We start from the raw sequence: 19,565 nt of genomic DNA, 5'->3' as shown, positions 1-19,565 counted from the left end.
TCCCAAAGGCTCTCAATTTGAATCCACCAGCTTCTCTGCAGGAGAAGAATGGACAATCTTCTTTGTGATTTACTGCCTCTGAAACCTGCTGAGGGTCAGCTATGGGTTGGATCTGATTCAGTGGTACCCAACAACAACAGAAATGTTGTTATTTCCCTTACTGTTGTTGTTAGGTGCTGTTGAGAACAACAGACCTGAATCCTGTCCTGTCCTGTACGATATTCACAATCTCTAGTGCACTTGAGCCCATTGCTACAGTCACCGTGTCAATCTTTCTTGTTGGAGATGGCCTTTCTCTTTTTATCTGACCCACCACCTTTCCAAGTATGGTTTTCCTAGAGGCTAAGGAATAGCCTCTGCTAGCACTGTTGTTGCTGTGCACTGTCAAGTCAGGAATGACCCATAGCTGACCCGCCAGCAAGTTTTTAGAGGCAGTAAATCACACAAGAGAAGATTATCCATCTTTCTCTTGCATAGCAGGTGGCGGTTTTTAATTGTGAGACTTTGGGTTTACAGCACAACTTCTTACCACTGGGCTACTAGAGCTTCCTGCCCATCCTAGCATCAATCTCTCTATCTTAGATGTAACATAAACAGATAGATGTACAATATTAGAGATAAGCAAGATTTGGAGAGCAAAAAAAAATCAAACGTATAGGGAAAAGAAATGTCCACTAATGGAATGGGCATAATAAATGGGACAGAGCTTATAGTTGAAATGAGTTCTTTTCATTTACTGTCTGAGACATGTTCACTATACCATGCTACTTGTAAGCATTCACAGTCTAGCTGGGAAAAGGGGGGAAATGACACACACTTAAAACAACTAAAGAGCAAATTCAAAGTAATTTATTAATAAGTACAAAAAGATGTGATAGAACTTGGCATAGATATGAACATTAAGCACGGAAAGTGGAAAACACAACAGCATAGATCAAATTCATGTTCTTTAAATTGTATTTGATTTCAGGAAAATAAATAATATATAATCCTACAGAAGTTGTGCCATTTGAAAACGTGAAAACCCCGCTCTCTTATCTTGTAAATTATCCCTTAAGATAATAACATTCATTTTATAAAGTTGTTAAAAATGCCATATTGAAATAAGATAATTCAATAAAACATAAGGCTATTTTCCTGTAGATGCAAAAATTTGGAATAAAATTAGCAGGTTGAGTTAAGGGGTCAAAGTAGTGATAGACTAGGGCATATTAAGTGTTAACCCAAAAATGTAAGCTTTGTTTAACAGGAAGAATTATCTCAACATTCTCACACCAACCAGTGGGAGGAGAAAAGCCATATGTTTTATCAGTCAATGCTGAAAAAGTATTTATAAAATTCAGCAGGCATTTCTAACAAAAAGTCAAAGCAAATTCAGATTAGAAAAAAACATGTAAATATAAAATTTACTTATAAGACGACTACACTGAAGCTCTGAGTAAAACTGAAGACAAGTAGGAAAATTATGTAAGTTGCATAAATATGTAAGTTATTTAACTATGATGTAGCAAAAATAATTTGCTTTCTGAGGATAGTACTGGCTGTCAACACCACTGCCTCCGCTTGCTTGTGTTTTCATGTTGTTAGTTTTGTGGCATCTCATTCCAACTCATCATGATCCTCTGTGATGCCAGGGTGAACTGCCTTGTAATACTCCACTACCAGTGAGTTGATTGTGACTCATAATGACTCTCCATCAGGTTGTAAAGGCTATAATTTATGTTTGCAGGAGGGGATTGTCCATCTTTCTCTCATGGACAGTTGGTGGATTTAAAGAGCTGATCTTTTAGGTTAGCAGTGCAATTCATAGCACATTATGCTCACAGAGCCTGTTATTAGCTAAGCAGATGGTCAAGTCTTTCTCCCACAAAGCTGGGGCTCTTCAGCAGGTTCAAACAGCTACCCTTGAGGCTAGCAGCTGAGCGCTTAACTGTTTGCACAATCAGGGTCTCAGAGCTCCCAACCACCACCCAACTCACACACAAGTCAGAGGAGGGAGGGAGGAAAGGAAGGAGAGAGTGAGAGAGAATTAGAAAGGGCTAGAGAGTAGTCTGTCAGTCAGTTCAGGGGTGCTTTACCGTGGTAGTCCTCAGTCAACTCAGAAGGCAGATACAGCAGCCTTGGGGTGTGCTTCACAAGTGGTAACAGTGCCTCCTAGAAAACACACAGACACACACACACACACACACATTTAAACTCCAAAGAACTGTCTCTGCTAATTTGATAATGTTGTTGTGTACTGTTGAGTCAGAACCAACTAACTGGTAGTTGACCAATGAGTTTTCAGAGCCAGTTTAATTGCATAGGAAGAGATTGTCCATCTTTCACCCAGGGAGCAGCTGATGGACCCGAATTACATGCCTTTGGGATGACATTGTAGGTCACTAGGCCGCTGTTGTTATATGCCGTCATGTCTACTCCGATTCATAGCAACACTACATACATTTCTAAACCTTGCTTTATATTGAGCCAATTTCATTGTCTGATACATCTACCACAATTACCTCAGTCACTGAGTCAATTCATCTTATCCAGATTCTTACTCCCTTGTGCTGTACCTCCACCCTCCCAAGCATCAGATCCCTCTCCAAGGATAATGTTCCTTTCCAGTAACATGCCCAAGATATGTCAGGCACAGCGTCAAAATCCTTGCCTCCAAGGAACAACCTGGATTTACCCTCTCTAGTCTGTAGTATATTCAGTACTCTTCTCCTGCACCACAACGCAATGACATCGATTTTTCTTCTATCACCCTTAGTCATTGTCCAGTTTTCTGATGCATAGCACATAACTGCAAAGACCATGACATGGATCAGGCACACCTTAGTCTCCAGTCTGACATCGTTGCTCTTTAGTACTCTGGAGTGGTCCTCAACAGCAGATTTTCCCAGTGTGATTTGTCTTTTCATTTCCTGCATGCTGGTACTAAGAGTGTTGACTCTGGGCAAGCTCTGGTGGCAGGAAACTGCACTGCAATCCCAGAGGTGTGCAGTTCAAACCCACCAGATGCTCTGCTGAAGGAGGAACAATTGCCTCCTGTGCCAGTCAGATCCAATTTGACGGTTGTTGTTGTTGTTGTTTGATGCCATCGAGTCGTAGACAACTCATAGCAACCCTATGAAAGAATGGCCTGAGCACTGTCCGTACATAGGGTTTCCGGAGATAAGCCATTTTGGAAGTGGATACTGCTCCTGCTTCCAGAATTTGACGGCACACACATTAAAAAAAAAAAAAAAAAAAGAGTATTGAGTCTGGAGCCAAGCAAGCTGAATGATGCTGTTAACAATTTCAGTCTCTAGACTGTCTATCATGATGCTGCCGATTGGCCCAGTGGTGAGAACCTTTGTTTTTTGATGTTAAGCTTGAATCCATAGTGAAGGTTTCAGTCCTTGACTATGTGCAGCAAATGCCTCGGGTCCTCCTCAGTTTCAGTAAGAAAGGTTGTGTCATCTGTATAACACAGGTTATTGATGAGTCTTCCTTCAATCCTGATGCCACAGTCCTCCTCATAGAGGAGCCCAGTCTTCCAGATGATCTGTTCTGCGTATAGATTGAAAAGGTATGGAGATAGGATACATCCCTAATGTACACCTTTCCTGATTTTGAACCATGAATTATGTCTTTGCTCTGTTCTGATAACTGCCTGACCTCCTCTAGTTCTTAGGCCACTAATGTCCACTATTTGATAGTAAACCTACCTAAGTGTACTTGAGTCTGAATCACCGTTTTTTATAACATTTGAAGGTATTTCTCAATTTTTAGTACTTTAGAAAGAGTCTTGACAGCAGATTCCCACAATAATGTCTTTTGATCCTTAACAACCACTGTCATTGTTGTCCGTAATGGATCTAAGTAAAATGAAGTTATCGGAAACTTCTCTTATTCTCCGTCTATCATAATATTGCCTATTAGTTCATTGGTGAGGTATTAGTTTCCTTGCTGTTGAGATGTTATTTATGTTGAAGGCTTTGATCTTCTGCAGTAAGTGCTTCAGGGTTTTTCAAACAAGGTATGTAATGTTTAAGACCTTCTTGAATAATCTTTATCAAGATTTAACATGCATATGATATTAATAACATTATTTGATAATATATACATTCTGTTAGGTTTCTGCTTTGTTTGTTTTCTAATAACAACAAATATGAGTCTCTTCCAATCAGTTGGTCAGGTAGCTATCTTACAAATTTCTTAGCATAGTGAGCACATCCAGGGTTGCATCAGTTTCTTGAAATGCCTCAATTAGTATTCCATCAATTTCTAGGGCTTTATTTTTTTCATGACTTCAGTGCAGCTTCAATTTCTTCCTTTATCATCATTGAATTTTGATCATATGCTACTTTTACATGTTTGAATGTCAACCAACTTTCTTTGCTTCAATGACTCAGAATTCCTTCTATCATCTTTTGATGCTACCAGCATCAGCTGAAATTTTTACTTATAGAATCCTTCAGTACTTTAATGCAAGGCTTTGATTTGTTCTTCAGTTCTTTCAGCATGAGAAATTCTGAAAATCGTCGTCCATTTTGGTTTTCTGACTCTTTCCATATTATACTTTGGTTTCTCTTCTTGAGCTGCCACTTGAAAACTTATTTCTAGCTTTCTTGAGTCGGCACTTCTGTTTGGTTTTGACCTCTCTGCGTTGTAGTGCCAGTTTCAGAGTCCCTTCTGATATGCACTTGGGCTTTCTTTCTTTCTTGTCTTTGAAACGACCTTTCATTTTCTTCATAGTTGATATTCTCGATGTCATCACTACTGCTCTGCTCTTTGGTCATTAGTGTTCAATGTGTGAAATTTAGTCTTGAGATGGATTTAAATTCAATTGGGATAGACTCAGGGTCATATTTTGGTTCTCAGGGATTTGTTTTCATTTTCTTCAACATCGTTTGAATCTGTACATGATTAATAGATGATCTTTTGCATAGTTAACCACTGGCCTTGTTTTGACTACTGATACTGAGTTTCTCCAATGACTGTTTTCACAGATGCAGTCAATCACATTCCTATGTAGTCCATCCAGTGAGGTCCACGTGTGGACTCACCATTTATATAAATATATTTATAATTAATAAGTCATTGTGCAAAATTCTATCATTCGATTTTTAGCCTTTTTTTAACTAAGTCTGTATATTCTCACTACTAGGATTTTGGTTTTGTTTGCTTCCAACTCTCATGTTCTAGTCACTAATTATTACTCATTCATCTTAATTGCCTGTACAATCAATTTTAAACTACATAAATTGGTTAGTTGTTAGTGTTGGTAGTGTTGTTTTCAGGTGATAGCTAGTGGAGTACAATGCATGGAGACCCTCTGAACAACAGATCTGAATCCCGTCCTACCCTGTGCCATCCTCACTATCTCTAATACACTTGAGTCCATTGCTATAGTCACCATGTCTATCCATCTCACTGAGGGCCTTCCTCTCATTGCCTCTCATACCTTTCCAAGTATGATATCCTTTTCCAAGGACTAGCTTTCCTAGCAATATGTCCAAAGTATGAGAGATGAACCTTTGTCATCTTTGCCTCCATAGAGCATGCTGATTATTTTGGCATTTTATGGGATATTAATACTTTTCTTCAATACCACAATTCAAAGGTCTCAATTCTTCTATCATCCTTACACACTGTTCAGATATCAGAAACATAGCAAGTGATTGGAAAGATCATGCTTGAATCAGGCCCACTAATAACATTACTCTTCAGTATTTTGGAGAGGTCCCTGATAGTGACCTTTCCCAAAACAATACATTTCCTGAATTCCTGATTGCTGGTATCAAGGCTATTGATTGTGGATCCAAGCAAGATGCAATCATTCCACTTCAATTCTTTCTCCACTTATCATGATGTTGCTTGTTGGCCCAGTGATAAGGACCTTTGTTTTCTTGTTGCTAAGGTACAGTTTATTTTGAAGGCTGTAGTCTTTGATCTTTTCTGCAGCAAGTGCTTCAGGTCCTCCTCACTTTCAGCAAGCCATGTGTGTCATCTGCAAAACGCAGGTTGTTGATGCCACATTCTTCATCATAGAGTGGGGCTTCAAGAATTTTTTGTTTAGGATACAGATTGTGTAGGTATGGAGAAAAGATACAACCTGACACACACTCTTCCTGATTTACAAGATGCAACCTGACACACACTTTTCCTGATTTTAAACCATAAAGTGTTCCCTTGTTAAGTCAGTGGTTCCTTAAACAGCCCACCAGCTACCTGCCAACCTTATTTTCCAAAAATATCTAGTAATAAAATTGGGGGGGGGGGCAAGATGGAAATCTTAATAATTAAGGACAATTGGATTTTTAAAAAATTGTTATGACAGAAAGACTTTTCTGAAGTAAGCATTTTCTTTCCAGTCAAACCCTAAAATCTACTTTTCTACTTTACTGGTTTTAATTTAACGTCATTGTTTTATAGAACACACATCTCATTTCTTCAGTTAGGACAGGTCTTCTAATCTGAATTTTCTAGGATGCAAATATTTTAATATTCTTCCTGTGTACAATGGACACATAAAAGGTCATGGTGAATTATACTCACAGAAAGTTTTAATCTCATACATTTTGGCCACAGTATAGTAAATGTGATCTTAAGCATAGGAAAGGAGAGAATAAAATATTTAGCTAACTGGCTCTTTACAAATCTTGGGCACATTTATTTTTAATAATGGCTTCAGGATATTTTCAGGAGGGTGATCAAATTAGATAGCATTTCTGCTAGCCTTCCAGTTTTAATGACAATGTCTTCTCTCCTTTCTTAAAAAGGTGTTTTATGTATTCTTTCTAAAATATCCTGGAAAAGTCTACTAATGCCTTCTAACTCATTACTGTCAAAAGAATGATTTTTTCTGACTCTGTCACTTTTTGAACATAAGGGAGATAACTTAATTTCTGGATGTAAACATTTATAGTAGAGAAAATAAAGGGCTTAGATTCTCAAATCATTGTCTTCTGAGCTATTATATCAAATCTCCTATATCTGCTGGTAGATATCTTATTCAAGTTTTATTTTATGGATATTTAGCAAAGCTTCAATATGAAATCCCATATCAATTCGCTGCTAGCTCAGGTAGTAGCATAGACTGTCTCCCAAACTGTAATGCTTGCAAGCTCTGTCAAGCTTCAGCTTGCTCTCTCAGGATATTCTGGTACTGGAAGCAAGAAGATGCTAGACTGCAGCTTATCATGTGGCCTGTAACTCTGGTAGTTTATCCATTTCTCATTTATATTATAAATACCAGGAAACCCTGGGTTGATCTTGACCCTCTTTTTCTCTCTGTATGTCTATTCTCCCCCAACCACGTACCACTACAATTCACAAAGGATTTTTCCCCTCTAAAATCAGTATGGGGAGCTCTGGTGGCCTAGTCATAAGAACACTTGCTGCAATCCCAAAGGCATCACAGTTCAAAACCACCAGCTGCTCTGCAGGAAAATGATGGGCAGTTCTTTCTGTGCCATTAACTGCCTCTGAAAACCCACTAGAGGGGCAACTATGAGTCAGTTCCAACTTAATGGTACCCAACACAACAACAGCAATGGTGGTATAGTCCATAGAGAGTTGAGCTGCTGACCCAAAGGTCTGGCCTTTCTGCTGGTTTGACTCCACCAGTGGCTCTGAAGGAGAAAGATGAGTCATCTCCTCCCATGTGATTTACAGAGTCTGAAAATCTGTAGAGTCAGCTCTGAGTTAATTAAGTTATTAAAAACTAATACAATACTATATTTGTTCTAAACCTTTCCTTGCTCTAAGTTTACTTTTTTTAGCATCTAAAGAAATCCTCAGTGCTTTTAAGGATCACATTTAAAATCTTCATTGTTGCACAATGAGGGATTCTCCAAGAATTTTTTTTAAAGTTAGTAATAATTTTAAGCTCCCGTCTGGTTGAGGGAAAACCCTCAACCAGATGAATTGACGCAGTGACTCCAGCAATGGGTTTAAGTTTGTCAGAGATGATGAGATGCACTGAAGAGGACAGGGTTCAGATCTATTGTTCACAGATTCACTATGAGTCGGACTTCACTCAAACACACCTAACAACAGCAGTAAATTTGGATAAGATTTAGGGCTTAGTGGCGGGAGCTGATAACCCATTTTGCAGCAATTATTCCTGAAAATGCTGTTTGTCCTCAGGTTGATTCTACTGCATGGTTACCATGTGTGTTGGGCACTCAACCTGTGCTCCATAGCATTCTCACATCTGTGACCTTATGGAAGCAGTTCATCTGGTTGTTTTCTGCAGCACCATTGGATTGTGTCTAACCACCAACTTTTCACTTTGTAACCTCGTGCTTAAGGGTGTTTGTGTCACCCTAGTGAGAGCTTTCTTTTGAAAATTTACCAGCTATATGCTTTCTGGAGGACACTTTTACTTCTTAAGGTAGAAAAAATAGTTCAATCTTCCTTTAATATTCATAGCACTCATTTCTAACTTTGATTTTATATTCAGTTACACATACAGATAGAAACCTATCATTTTATAGAAATTTATGTTTCAACGATTTAATGTAACTATGTTAAGGGAAAAAATATTTATAATTGAGTGGGTCCTATTTGCAATTACTTACTAAGCTCTGCATTGTGTATGTGGCCTTAAACTAATATATGATTTAGACCCTGATTGCAGGAATCACATAACTTATTTGAGAAATGAAATATGTATCTTTGAAGAATCACTAGTAGACAACGATAAAAGTGATAGATGACATTAATAAGTAGTTTAGTGATTTTTTTCCATACTATATATGTATTTTTTATGATTCTTTTCCTCCACAGTAACATGTGTGTGCTTCCACTATGCTTTTGCAAAGTTTATCCAGAAAAGAAAGCGTACGGTGCTAAGGTATTCCATTACAAGATGTTACTTTTTCTTCCTTCTGGATCTTCCAGTCGGAGTTAGTTATACAAGCTCATTCTCTGTCTTGTGAAAAGATCTCTATGCATATCTTAGCATTAAAAATGGAATGTTTTGTTAGTGCTAAACTGCCCACATTTATGCAGAAGAGGAATTCATAAGGTGATTCTTCTACATCCCCAGAAAAAAAAAAAATAAGGATTCCTTCTGCTTTCCTGAAAAGAAAAAAAATAGTGATATATTCACAGAAACAATACAAGCAAAGTAAGGTGTTCTGATCCTGCTTTATATAATTGAGTTACAAACAAGGAAACTACCAGACTTGCCCTTGCCCTATTGATGCATGTGGATGTGTGAATTTTCTCCATGTGTTTGCTCTGTGTCCTTCAGAATCCCCACAGTGGAGATGAATCACTAAAGGTGTGTATTAGCCTGACAGTCTTCGAAAGTATCAAGACACAACGCTAAAGCCTGGAAGCAGCATTTCATTTAGTTCCTGGTGTACTGCTAATTGAGCCCTAACCCTTCATTACTGTCGAGTGCAAAAGGGCTCCGTAGCAAGTGGCATTTAGAAAGTGACATAACGAAAAGCAACTCAGAGCAAAATTCTAAGCGATGTGAACTTCAGTTACTCTGTTCTTTTATCATCATACTGATTCTAATTTTATCTTCTCTTTCAGGTCACTTGGATCCCCCCACTCATCCAGAATGGAGATATACTTAGCTATGAGATTCGCATGCCTGACCCTCATGCCATAATAACAAATGTGACTTCCTCGGTGTTATCTCAAATAATCACTCACCTCATTCCTTTCACTAATTATTCTGTCACCATTGTAGCTTGCTCAGGGGGCAATGGGTATGTAGGAGGATGTACAGAGAGTTTACCAACTCATGTTACCACCCACCCTGCCCTCCCCCAAGATCTCAGCCTTTTGTCAGTGGTTCCACTAAGTGAGTCTTATGTTGGGATTTCTTGGCAACCACCTTCCAAGCCCAATGGACCTAACTTGAGGTAAGGAAAGTGATTATACTTTTGGATTTTGCTTTGGCTTTACCTCTCCAGAAAAAAACCAAAGGAGCTCATTTTTTATATGGGCACAAGGCTTTTTATATTTACTTATTGGATGTCCCCAACTAATGACTTTCAATGAATTTTAAATTGTATGACTTGAGGATGTCAAATGTATCATCCAGGAAGAGTGCAGACGGTCATTACAAAGACAGAATAGTAAGAAAAGACCAAAGTGGATGTCAGAGGAAACTCTGAAGATTGCACTGGAGAATAGAGAAGCCAAAGCCCAAGGAAGAATTCAAAGTATGTGAGACCAAGTATTGTGTCTATGGAAGTACTCCTTAGAGACAAAGATGCACCCTTGGCAACACTTATTTCAAGACAGATTTATTTATTCTTTTGGCATTCTGTGATATATTTAATACTCTTCATCAACATGACAATTCAGAGACATCCATTTTCCCCCTACCTTCCTTATATTCATTCTCCAACTATCACATGCACTTGAAACAATGGAAAATACCATGGTACCCCATAGACTTTAGACTGGCATTCTAACTTTAATAGCACAAAAGTTGGGTGAAGTGAAAGTCAATATACAATAAGGGTGTCATTAGGCATTGTAATTTATTATTTAAATCAGATTCATCTTTGTTACATTCAAAAAAAAAGGAAATTTAAAAGAACGTAGAAATTATTGAGTAACATCATTAATATGACACACAATTAAAATTGTGATGACGGTTATTACAAATTGGCTGGAATAGTACATCAACAAAACTGCTGGAAAGTCAAGCATGGTGCAGAACAGACCATAAAGCAAAGGCTACCATTGTTGAGGTCCAATGGATGTTGACTGAAAGCAGAGAATACCAGAAAAATGTTTACTCATGTTTTATTCACTCTTCAAAAGCATTTGACTATTTGGAGCAAATCAAATTGTGGCTAACATTGAGAAGAACAAGTATCCCAGAAAGCTTAATTTTATTCATGTGAAACCTACTGTTGTTGTTGTTGTCTTTATGTGCCATTGAGTCATTTGCGACTCATAGCAGCCCTATGGACAAGACCTCTAAATGCAGTTCTATCCTGTGCCAAACTAGGCATCTCAAACACACTCATTCCCACCACTCCAGTCACAGAATCGATCCATCTCATCAAAGGTCTTCCTCTCCTTCACCGCCCCTCCACTCTGCCAAACAAAATGTCCCTCTCCAAGGACAGTCCCTCCTTGCAACATGCCCAAAGTATGTCAGACGAAGCTTCAGAATCCTTGCCTCCAAGGAGCATTCCGGCTTTACCTTCTCCAGGACAAAACTGTTTGTTCTCCTAGCAGTCCATGGTATAATCAACACTCTTCTCCTGCACTACAGCTCAAAAGCATCAATTCTCTTGCTATCAATCCTAATCATTGTCCAACTCTCTGATGCATAGCACGTAATTGTGAAGACTATATCCCATATCATGCACATCTAGTCTCCAGTTTGATGTCGTTGCTCTTCAGTACTTTTGAGAGGTCCCTCACAGCTGACTTTCCCAATACAATTCATCTTTTGATTTCCTGGCTGCTGTTATCAAGATTGTTGATTGTGGAGCCAAGCAAACTAAAACTGTTAACTATCTCAATCTCTTCACCATCCATACTGATGCTTCCAATTGGCCCAGTGGTAAGATCTTTGTCTTCTTCATGTTGAGCTTCAATCCATATAGGAGGCTGCAGTCCTTAACCTTCTGCAGCAAGTGCTTCAGGTCCTCCTTAGTTTCAGCAAGCAGGGTTGTGTCATCTGCATAACGCAGGTTGTTGATGACTCTTCGACCAATCCTGATGCCACATTCCTCTTTGTACAACCCAGCATCTCCGATGATCTGTTCTGAACACAGATGCAAAGGTATGGAGACAGACTACATCCCTGACGGAACCCCTTCTTGATTTTGAACCATGTAGTGTCTCCTTGCTCTGTTCTGATGACTGCCTCTTGGTCCAAGTATAGGTTTCGCATTAGCACAATCAAATGTTCTGGGATTTTCATTCTTCTCAGAGTCAGCCACAACTTGTTGTGATCCACACAGTCAAACGTCTTTGCATAGTCACTGAAGCACAAATAGACATTCTTCTGGTATTTTCTGCTTTCTGCCAAAACCATCTTACATTAGCTATAATATCCCTAGTACCACGACCTCTTCTAAATCCAGCTTGCACATCTGGCAATTCTCTGTTGACATATTGTTCTAAATGTTTTTGGGTAATTTTCAGCAGAATCTTGTTTGCATGTGATATTAATTATATTGTTCGATAATTTCTGTACTCTGCTGGGTCACCTTTCTTTGGAATGGGAGCAAATATCAATCTTTTCTAGTCAGTGGGCCAGCTGGCTGTTCTCCAGATTTCTTGGCACAACTTGATGAGCACATCCAGGGCATTTGAAACCTAGACATAGACCAAAAAAAAAAAAAAAAAAACCCAAAAAAAACAAAAAAAAAAAAAAAAAAAAAAACCAACAAAAAAAAACACAAGAAACAAAACAGTTATTTAACCAGAATAAGGGGAAAGATTTAAAATCAAGAAAAATGTGCATTACACATTAGTTGTATCCAGTCTCCAAACCTATTCAAACTGTTTGGTGAGCAAATCATTCAAATGTCTGGACTTTTTGAAGAAAAATAAAACATCAGGATTGGAGGAAGACATGCCAACAGCATGAGTTATGCAAATGGCCCAATCTCACTAGCAAAAAGTGAAGATTTGAAACACTTGTTGTTGTCATGTACCATTAAAGTCAGAACTGATCCATAGCTGACCCTCCTGCAAGTTTTCAGAGGCAGTCAGGTGCACAGGAGGAGATTGCCCTTCTTTCTCCCTTGGAGCAGCTGGTGGGTTCAAACAGTGTGCCTTTGGGATTGCAGCACAGCTTCTTTGCCACTAGGCCACTTGAAACACTTGTTGTTGTTGAATACCATCAAGTCAGATCTCATCCATACCTGACCCTCCAGTGACTTTTCAAAGGCAATAATCACAGGAAAAGAGATTGCCCATCCTTCTCAGTGCATATCAAATCCTACCACTTTGTATATGAATTATTATCTCAGTCTCAAGAAAACAAAATTCTTCACCATTTGACCACTAGGTGATATCTCAATAAAAAGATGAAAGATTGAAGTTGTCCATGATTACATTTTACTTTGGTCCACAATCAACATCCATAGTAGCAGCAGGCAAGAAGTCAAAAGACATGTTGCATTGGGAAATCTACTATCAAGGATGCTTGCCAAAGAATTAAGATCAGTGTCTGCTTAAAGACTAAGGTGCACCTAATCCGAACCATGATGTTTTCAATTCTTTTCTAAATATCTGAAAGTTGGGCAATGAATTAGGATAACCAAAGAGTAATTAATGCCTTTGAGCTATGGTATTGGAGAAGAGTACTGAATATCTCATGGACTGGGGACAGAACAAAGACTGTCTTGGAAGAAATGTAACCAGTGCCCCTTAGAGGCAAAGGTGATGTGACTTTGTGTCACATACTTTGGGTATGTTGTCAGAAAGGACCACTCCTTAGAAAAAGACATCAGGCTGGGAAAGGTGAGTGAAAAGTCAGGGAAAGAGAGAAAGATCTCTAACAAGATGGATTGACACAGTGACTGTGACAAATGGGCTCAAGCGTTTTAGAGACTGTGAGAATGAGGCAGGATAAGGGAAAGTTTGTCGAATCTGTTGCTCACAGAATCACTTTGAGTTGTGGTCATCTCACTGGCACATAGCAGCAGCAACACAACTGTCTATGAATGATTGAGTGAAAATGCAATGTGATTTGTAAACTCACACTTAAATGTTTAACATAATATTAAGAAGTGCTGGAGAAGAGTAAAAAGAAATAATTAAACTGAAATCTGTACTCTTTAGTTGTTTAAAGAGGTTCCTGACAGCAGGTTTCCAATGAAATATGTTGTTTGATTTCCTGATTGCTGCCGCCATGAGTATTTATTGTAGATCTGAGTAAAATTCAATCCTTAACAACCTCAATTAGTCATCATAAAGTTGCTTGTAGACCTAGCTATGAAGGCCAATAAAAATAATTACTGATTCTTTAAAATGAGTAATCTTGGAAGAATTTGGAGCTGATAATATTATCATTGTTTCTAAAGAATAAAAAGTAGCAATCTAATTAGATAACTAACTTTATTTCTATTTGAACTTTATGCAAAACTAGCCATAATTTCAATCAACCTCACAAGACAAAATCCTTAAAATATTATAGCTCTTCCTGTTCTTAGTAAAATTGAAATCTATCCACTTGTTTCAAAATAGTTGAATATATGTAAACTAGAATCACGTACATGTTTATCAGGAATAAAACTTTGTAGTTGCAAAACAAGATGCTTTCTTTATGTCTGCATGCAGATACCACACACACACACACCGAATTTTGGTAATAACATTATTTGAGATAATCCCAATGTGTCTGCTTGTCTTTTGCCTTAGATATGAGCTTCTGAGATGTAAAATTCAGCAACCACTTGCATCAAATCCCCCAGAAGATTTAAATCGGTGGCACAATATTTATTCAGGAACTCAGTGGTTTTATGAAGATAAGAGTCTTAGCAGGTGAGATTACAAAAACTATAAAAAAACAAATGCTGGCATTTAGTTTTAGCTGTGTTGAACAGTTCAAAGTATCTGAGCGTCTTCATTGTGTGAGCATGTTGTCAGTTATGCAATAAAACATGTTTGGTTATTATCTCTGGCATTAATCATGGAACTGCAACAGTCAGCACATTTAATGTTTGCCATCTTAACTGTATGCTTAAAATAAATCTTCTCAAGTTGAACTTTTAGAGGCTTAAGCCTTAACCTATTGCCTTTGTCGCAGCTCTATCACAAAAACTCAATAAAGGTATTTTGAGAGTCAACATACACTACTGCAGACATCACTGAATATGTGTGAAATGCTATCTATTTCTGAAAAGTGATTTATTATAAATTATTGATTCAGCACACAAAAATGACTTAGTAAATGGACTGGGAATCTGAAAGAATTCAATCTAGAGTTCAGAAACAAGAAAACAATGTCAGAAAAAAGAGCATTTGTGGGAGAGTTAGATCAGAGTTCTGTGACTTGCTATGCCAGAGAACTAGCTTTGTGACCATAGACAAGTCACTTACCGTCTTTGGGGCCTTTGCTTTCTTTATCTATAAAATGAGGGGATTGAATGAGATTGAATGTTTGTAATCATTAAATTGTTTTCTTAAAGATGTGACATTTTTATGAAAACTTTTCACATGAAAAGTCATATTTTCTTTAACTTTTTAGTCAGCTTGACTATTTTTTTCTGTATCTACCACAAAGTAATCATACTTTGAACTGTGTTTCAATCCTAGCTCTCTCATAACTGATAAAGGACTCTGTGTAACAGCTGAATTTGAATTTATTTTTCAATTCTATTGTCATCTTTATTCATTTTCCAGCTCGCACATGCATCACAGGTGATGGAAAAGACCACGGCCTTAATCAGGGGCATCTTAGTCTTAAAGGTGACATCATTACTCATAAGTATTCTTTAGAGGTCCCTGATAGCAGTCTTATGATTATTTTTTAATTATTTTTTAGTAATTCTAGCTAGCAGCTGTTTTTCCCTGGCTCATCTTCTCCCAATTGTTGACTGTAAGAGTGTGAGTGGACTGGAACCAGTAGCAGCATCTGATCTCTAATAACTCCCTAACAACAGAGGAAAACTCATTCCTAGAAGGTTAGACATGCTCTCATGCTGCGTAGTATTCCACTGTGTGAATGTACCATAATTTCTCAATCCATTTGTTTGTGGTTGGACTTCTGGGCTGTTTCCATGTTCTTATGATGGTGAATAGTGTTGTTATGAACATTGGTGTATAAGTCTCTGTTTGTGCCTCAGTTCTCATATTTTCAGGGTATATTCCAAGTAATGGAATAGCTGGGTCATATGGATTTCTGTGTTCAGCTTTTTGAGGAAGCGCCAAACTGTCTTCCAGAATGGTTGTACCATTTTACAATCCCACCAACAATGTATAAGATTTCCTATATCTCCACATCCTCTCCAAACTTTATTACTTGCTGCCTTGCTAAACTTTGCCACAGTTACTGGAGTGAGATGGTACCTTATTGTTTTGATTTGCATCTCTCTTATTGTCAGTGATTTGGAGCATTTCTTCATCTGTCTGTTGGCCATTCAGATCTCTTCCTCTGTGAAAATTCTTTCCATGTCTTTTGCCCATTTTGTGATTGGATTATTAGTCTTTTTCTTGTGGAGGTCCAGGAGTGCTCTGTAAACTTTCAGTATGAGACTCTTGTCCTTATGTATTTTACAGACAATTAGAGATCAAAACTAGAAATACAGAAAATTAACAATAAAATATCAGAAATAAAGAACTCAGTGGAAAGATATAGGTACAGAATTTAATCATTTGAATAAATAAATAACAGAAAACAAATACCTTGGTATTATTTGTTTAAGGAATAAAAACAAAATACCTAATTTCATTGCTATTGCATTTTAATTGCATTTTTGGAAACTATAAAGACTTCCCTACAATATTTCTTGTAAAGTTGGTCTAGTTTTCACAAGTTCCCTTAATTTCCTTTTATAGGAATATTCTCTGCTCACTATCATTTTTAAAAGACAGTTTTTCTGGAGATATATCCTTGGTTGACAAATTGCTTTCTTTCAGGGTTTTATATTTGTCATCTTAATGTATTCTTGCCTGAATGGTTTCTCCTAACATATCAACATTCTATCTAATTGGTGCCCCTTTGAGGTGATATTTCATTTTCTACAAGTTACTCTCAAAATTATTTGTTTGTGTTAGAAAGTTTAATTATGACCTGCCTAATGATTTATTTTGGGGTCTCTCCTGTTTGGAGTTCTCTGAGTTTCTGGGAAGGACACTCTCTCACAGAACATAGCCAGAGCTGCTTGCCTATGAGGCAATCTCTCACATAACATAGCTATGGCTATTACTTCCATCAGTTGTAGTCTGGCTGGCATATAAAATCTGGTCTTAAAAGACAAATTTTAAGTCAAATCAGGCCCTAAAGGAACAGCAGCCATAATAGCCACAGCAAAGAACCAAAGACCTGACATAAGATGGAGTGGACCTTGAGACAGCTATGCCGTTGAACCAGAACTGAGCCTTTGCACAAGCTTGTTGGAGGACTAGAGGGGGAAAGCCATAATTGGCAGGACTGAGTGCTTTCTAACACTGGCCTAAAGCCATGAGGCTAACAGCTGAGGTGTCTGTGAGCACCTTTCAGAAACTGCCCTGACTGAGTGATTGTATCTTGAATTATTATAGCCTGTTGACTTCCCTAATATGGTTCTGTTTCATCTGTGAGTTATCATGTTGGATTTTGGACCCAGTAAAGCTCTAATATTGGTGTTGGAATGAGTAGAAAGAGTTGCAGAAGGGGGGAAGGGGGGATCATGCCTGACCTCATGAGAATTGGTTTTCTGTTGTGGATGTTGTTGATGAGAACAGTTCCCCTTTGTGAAGTTTCTAAAAGTCAGATATGGCTGTCCTCATGCAGCCCTTGCTCTTTTTACACATTCTCACAGTGCTATCATCATGTTTAGCCATGGAATCACTAAATCTACCTAAGAAAAATCATAGGCAAAAGTAACATTCCTATGAACCCTAAGTGCCTTACATGTAGCAATTTCCAAATAAAAAATATTTACTATTTAATAGTTGCTGAATTCCATTTTTAAGAACTAGTGTTCATCATGGACAGATAATAAGCCTGGACAGTTAATTCTATATGGGGTTTCCATCAATAATTTTATATCAGGCCATTTAGTCAGAGATCAAGATACTTTCTTTTGAGCACATGATGGGAGCATGTGCAAATAACAAATTCCCTGATAAAATATGGGAGCTCTGTTGGCCTAGTGGTAAGGAGCTGGGCTATCATCTTAAACACATGTGGTTCAAATCCACCACTCTGAGGCAGAAGGATAGGGAGTCTCCTCCTATACAACTTACTGCATTTGAAAACCCGTTTCAGGGTCAGTTATTACCAGGATACAATTCAACAGTACACAACAACAAGAAACAAATACTAATGACAACTCACCTTGCCACTTTCATACCTATACTATAGGAATTGAGATAGGGTGTGTAAGCTGAATTCCTTGTGTTCGTCTCTTCCTAGTTTCTCTTTGCCAACTATATTTTGAGGAACTATAAAAAAAGAAACAACAACAACAAAAATAACATTGAGCTTTCCTTCAAAGACCTTATAGTCTAGTGGAGGAGGAAATAAATAACATACTTTAGTTATGTTGTCAGGAGGGGAAAGTTCTTGTAAAAACACGCCATGCTGGAAAAGGCTGAGAAAAGGTCAGAGAAAGAGAGGAAGACCCTCAACAAGATGAATTGATACAGTGCCTATCCCAATGATCTCAGATATGTCAGAAACGATGAGGATGGCACAGGATATTATGGGCAAGCTTCATATCAGTTGTTCATAGCATCACTATGAGTTGTAAATGACTTCATGGTACATAACAACAACATATATAAACAAGAAGTCTGTTTTACTAGGCAAGTGGTCTAGTTAGTTTACATAAAAGTTTTTACTATGTAGAAATTCACACCAGTTTTATCTAAAACATTATTATGTTCAGAAATGTATATTGTTCTAGGAGTGATACTCTTCTTTTGTATCTACATGTATAGAGCAGAATACTGAACCATTCATCCAGATAATTCCGTTCAAACAAAATGTCATCTGTGTGTGAATCACTTCTGTGGGGAAAAGTTTTTAACTGAGATACCCAGCCGTTTCACTTATTAGTGAACTTGCTCAGCCTCTGTAGACATAGACGCAGTGTAACTGTGAGTTTATACTGCTTGTCAGTTTCCTTTTTTTCCTTAATAATTCTGTGCAAAGTGGCCAAGTTATGGTTGTTTGGGGAACAATAACTTTGGATTCCCTGACATTTTCATCACTTGGAAAATCTGGTGAACGTGCCACTGTTGCCTGATGCTGGGCCATGTTTTACAAGGGGCCAGTGGCCTCCTTAATTTTAAGTATCAATCTATCCTTACAATTTTCAGCACCTTACACTTCCTGGACTCCTGACTGATCAGAAAAAGACAATCCAAAACTGCTGAGAACTCAGTTAAGAGCCTGATCTCCTTTAAATCTGGGTTTAAAGAAGGGAGAACACCTTCCCTCTTTATGGAAAGGAAAATTTTGACCTGGACATTTTAACACATTGGCTAGCATTAAATGGATAAAGTGACATATGTTCTAACTTTGATACCTTGCAATTATTTTCACATTTCTAGATGTATTTCTTTTTGAAATGGCAGCATGAATAGTGACCTCCAGGTGACTCATGAAAACTACAATTTAAAGGAAAAGCACTCATATTTATTAGATTTTCATCTTGGTGTTGAAGGATTGAATTTGTTTGTTTTAAATGTAAGTGCTTAAGCTAAAACCATTACAAATTCTAAGTCTAAATCTTACTGACATAGTTTCTTATATGTGTCTGAACCTACAAAAATAAAACTATTTCAAGGCCTACAAGATGATATAGTTTCTGCAAGATAATATTCAAAACAGCATAACTCAACACTTCTTGTCTGTAGTGGGATTAAATGTGCAGAAGTTACAAGTGCTGTTTTGATAATATATAAAGAATTGGCAACTCAATGTGTTCCTGTGA

At 37.8% G+C, this 19,565-nt stretch overlaps 1 protein-coding gene across 1 annotated transcript in view; it reads left to right on the top strand.

Moving 5' to 3' along the window:
- USH2A (Usher syndrome 2A (autosomal recessive, mild)) overlaps positions 1-19,565 on the top strand; it is a 1,454,174-nt gene that overhangs the window by 1,045,636 nt on the left and 388,973 nt on the right. Inside the window, exons 42-43 of the mRNA XM_006890571.1 lie at positions 9,526-9,860; positions 14,341-14,463. Coding sequence (XP_006890633.1) covers positions 9,526-9,860; positions 14,341-14,463 — 458 coding nt within the window. The remainder of the gene's footprint in view (positions 1-9,525; positions 9,861-14,340; positions 14,464-19,565) is intronic.

This window comes from Elephantulus edwardii, unplaced genomic scaffold, assembly GCF_000299155.1.
Source record: "Elephantulus edwardii isolate Elephantulus edwardi_28Jun2011 unplaced genomic scaffold, EleEdw1.0 scaffold00090, whole genome shotgun sequence".
Classification (NCBI taxonomy): Eukaryota; Metazoa; Chordata; class Mammalia; order Macroscelidea; family Macroscelididae; genus Elephantulus; species Elephantulus edwardii.
This window is presented reverse-complemented; position numbering and strand designations above follow the sequence as displayed.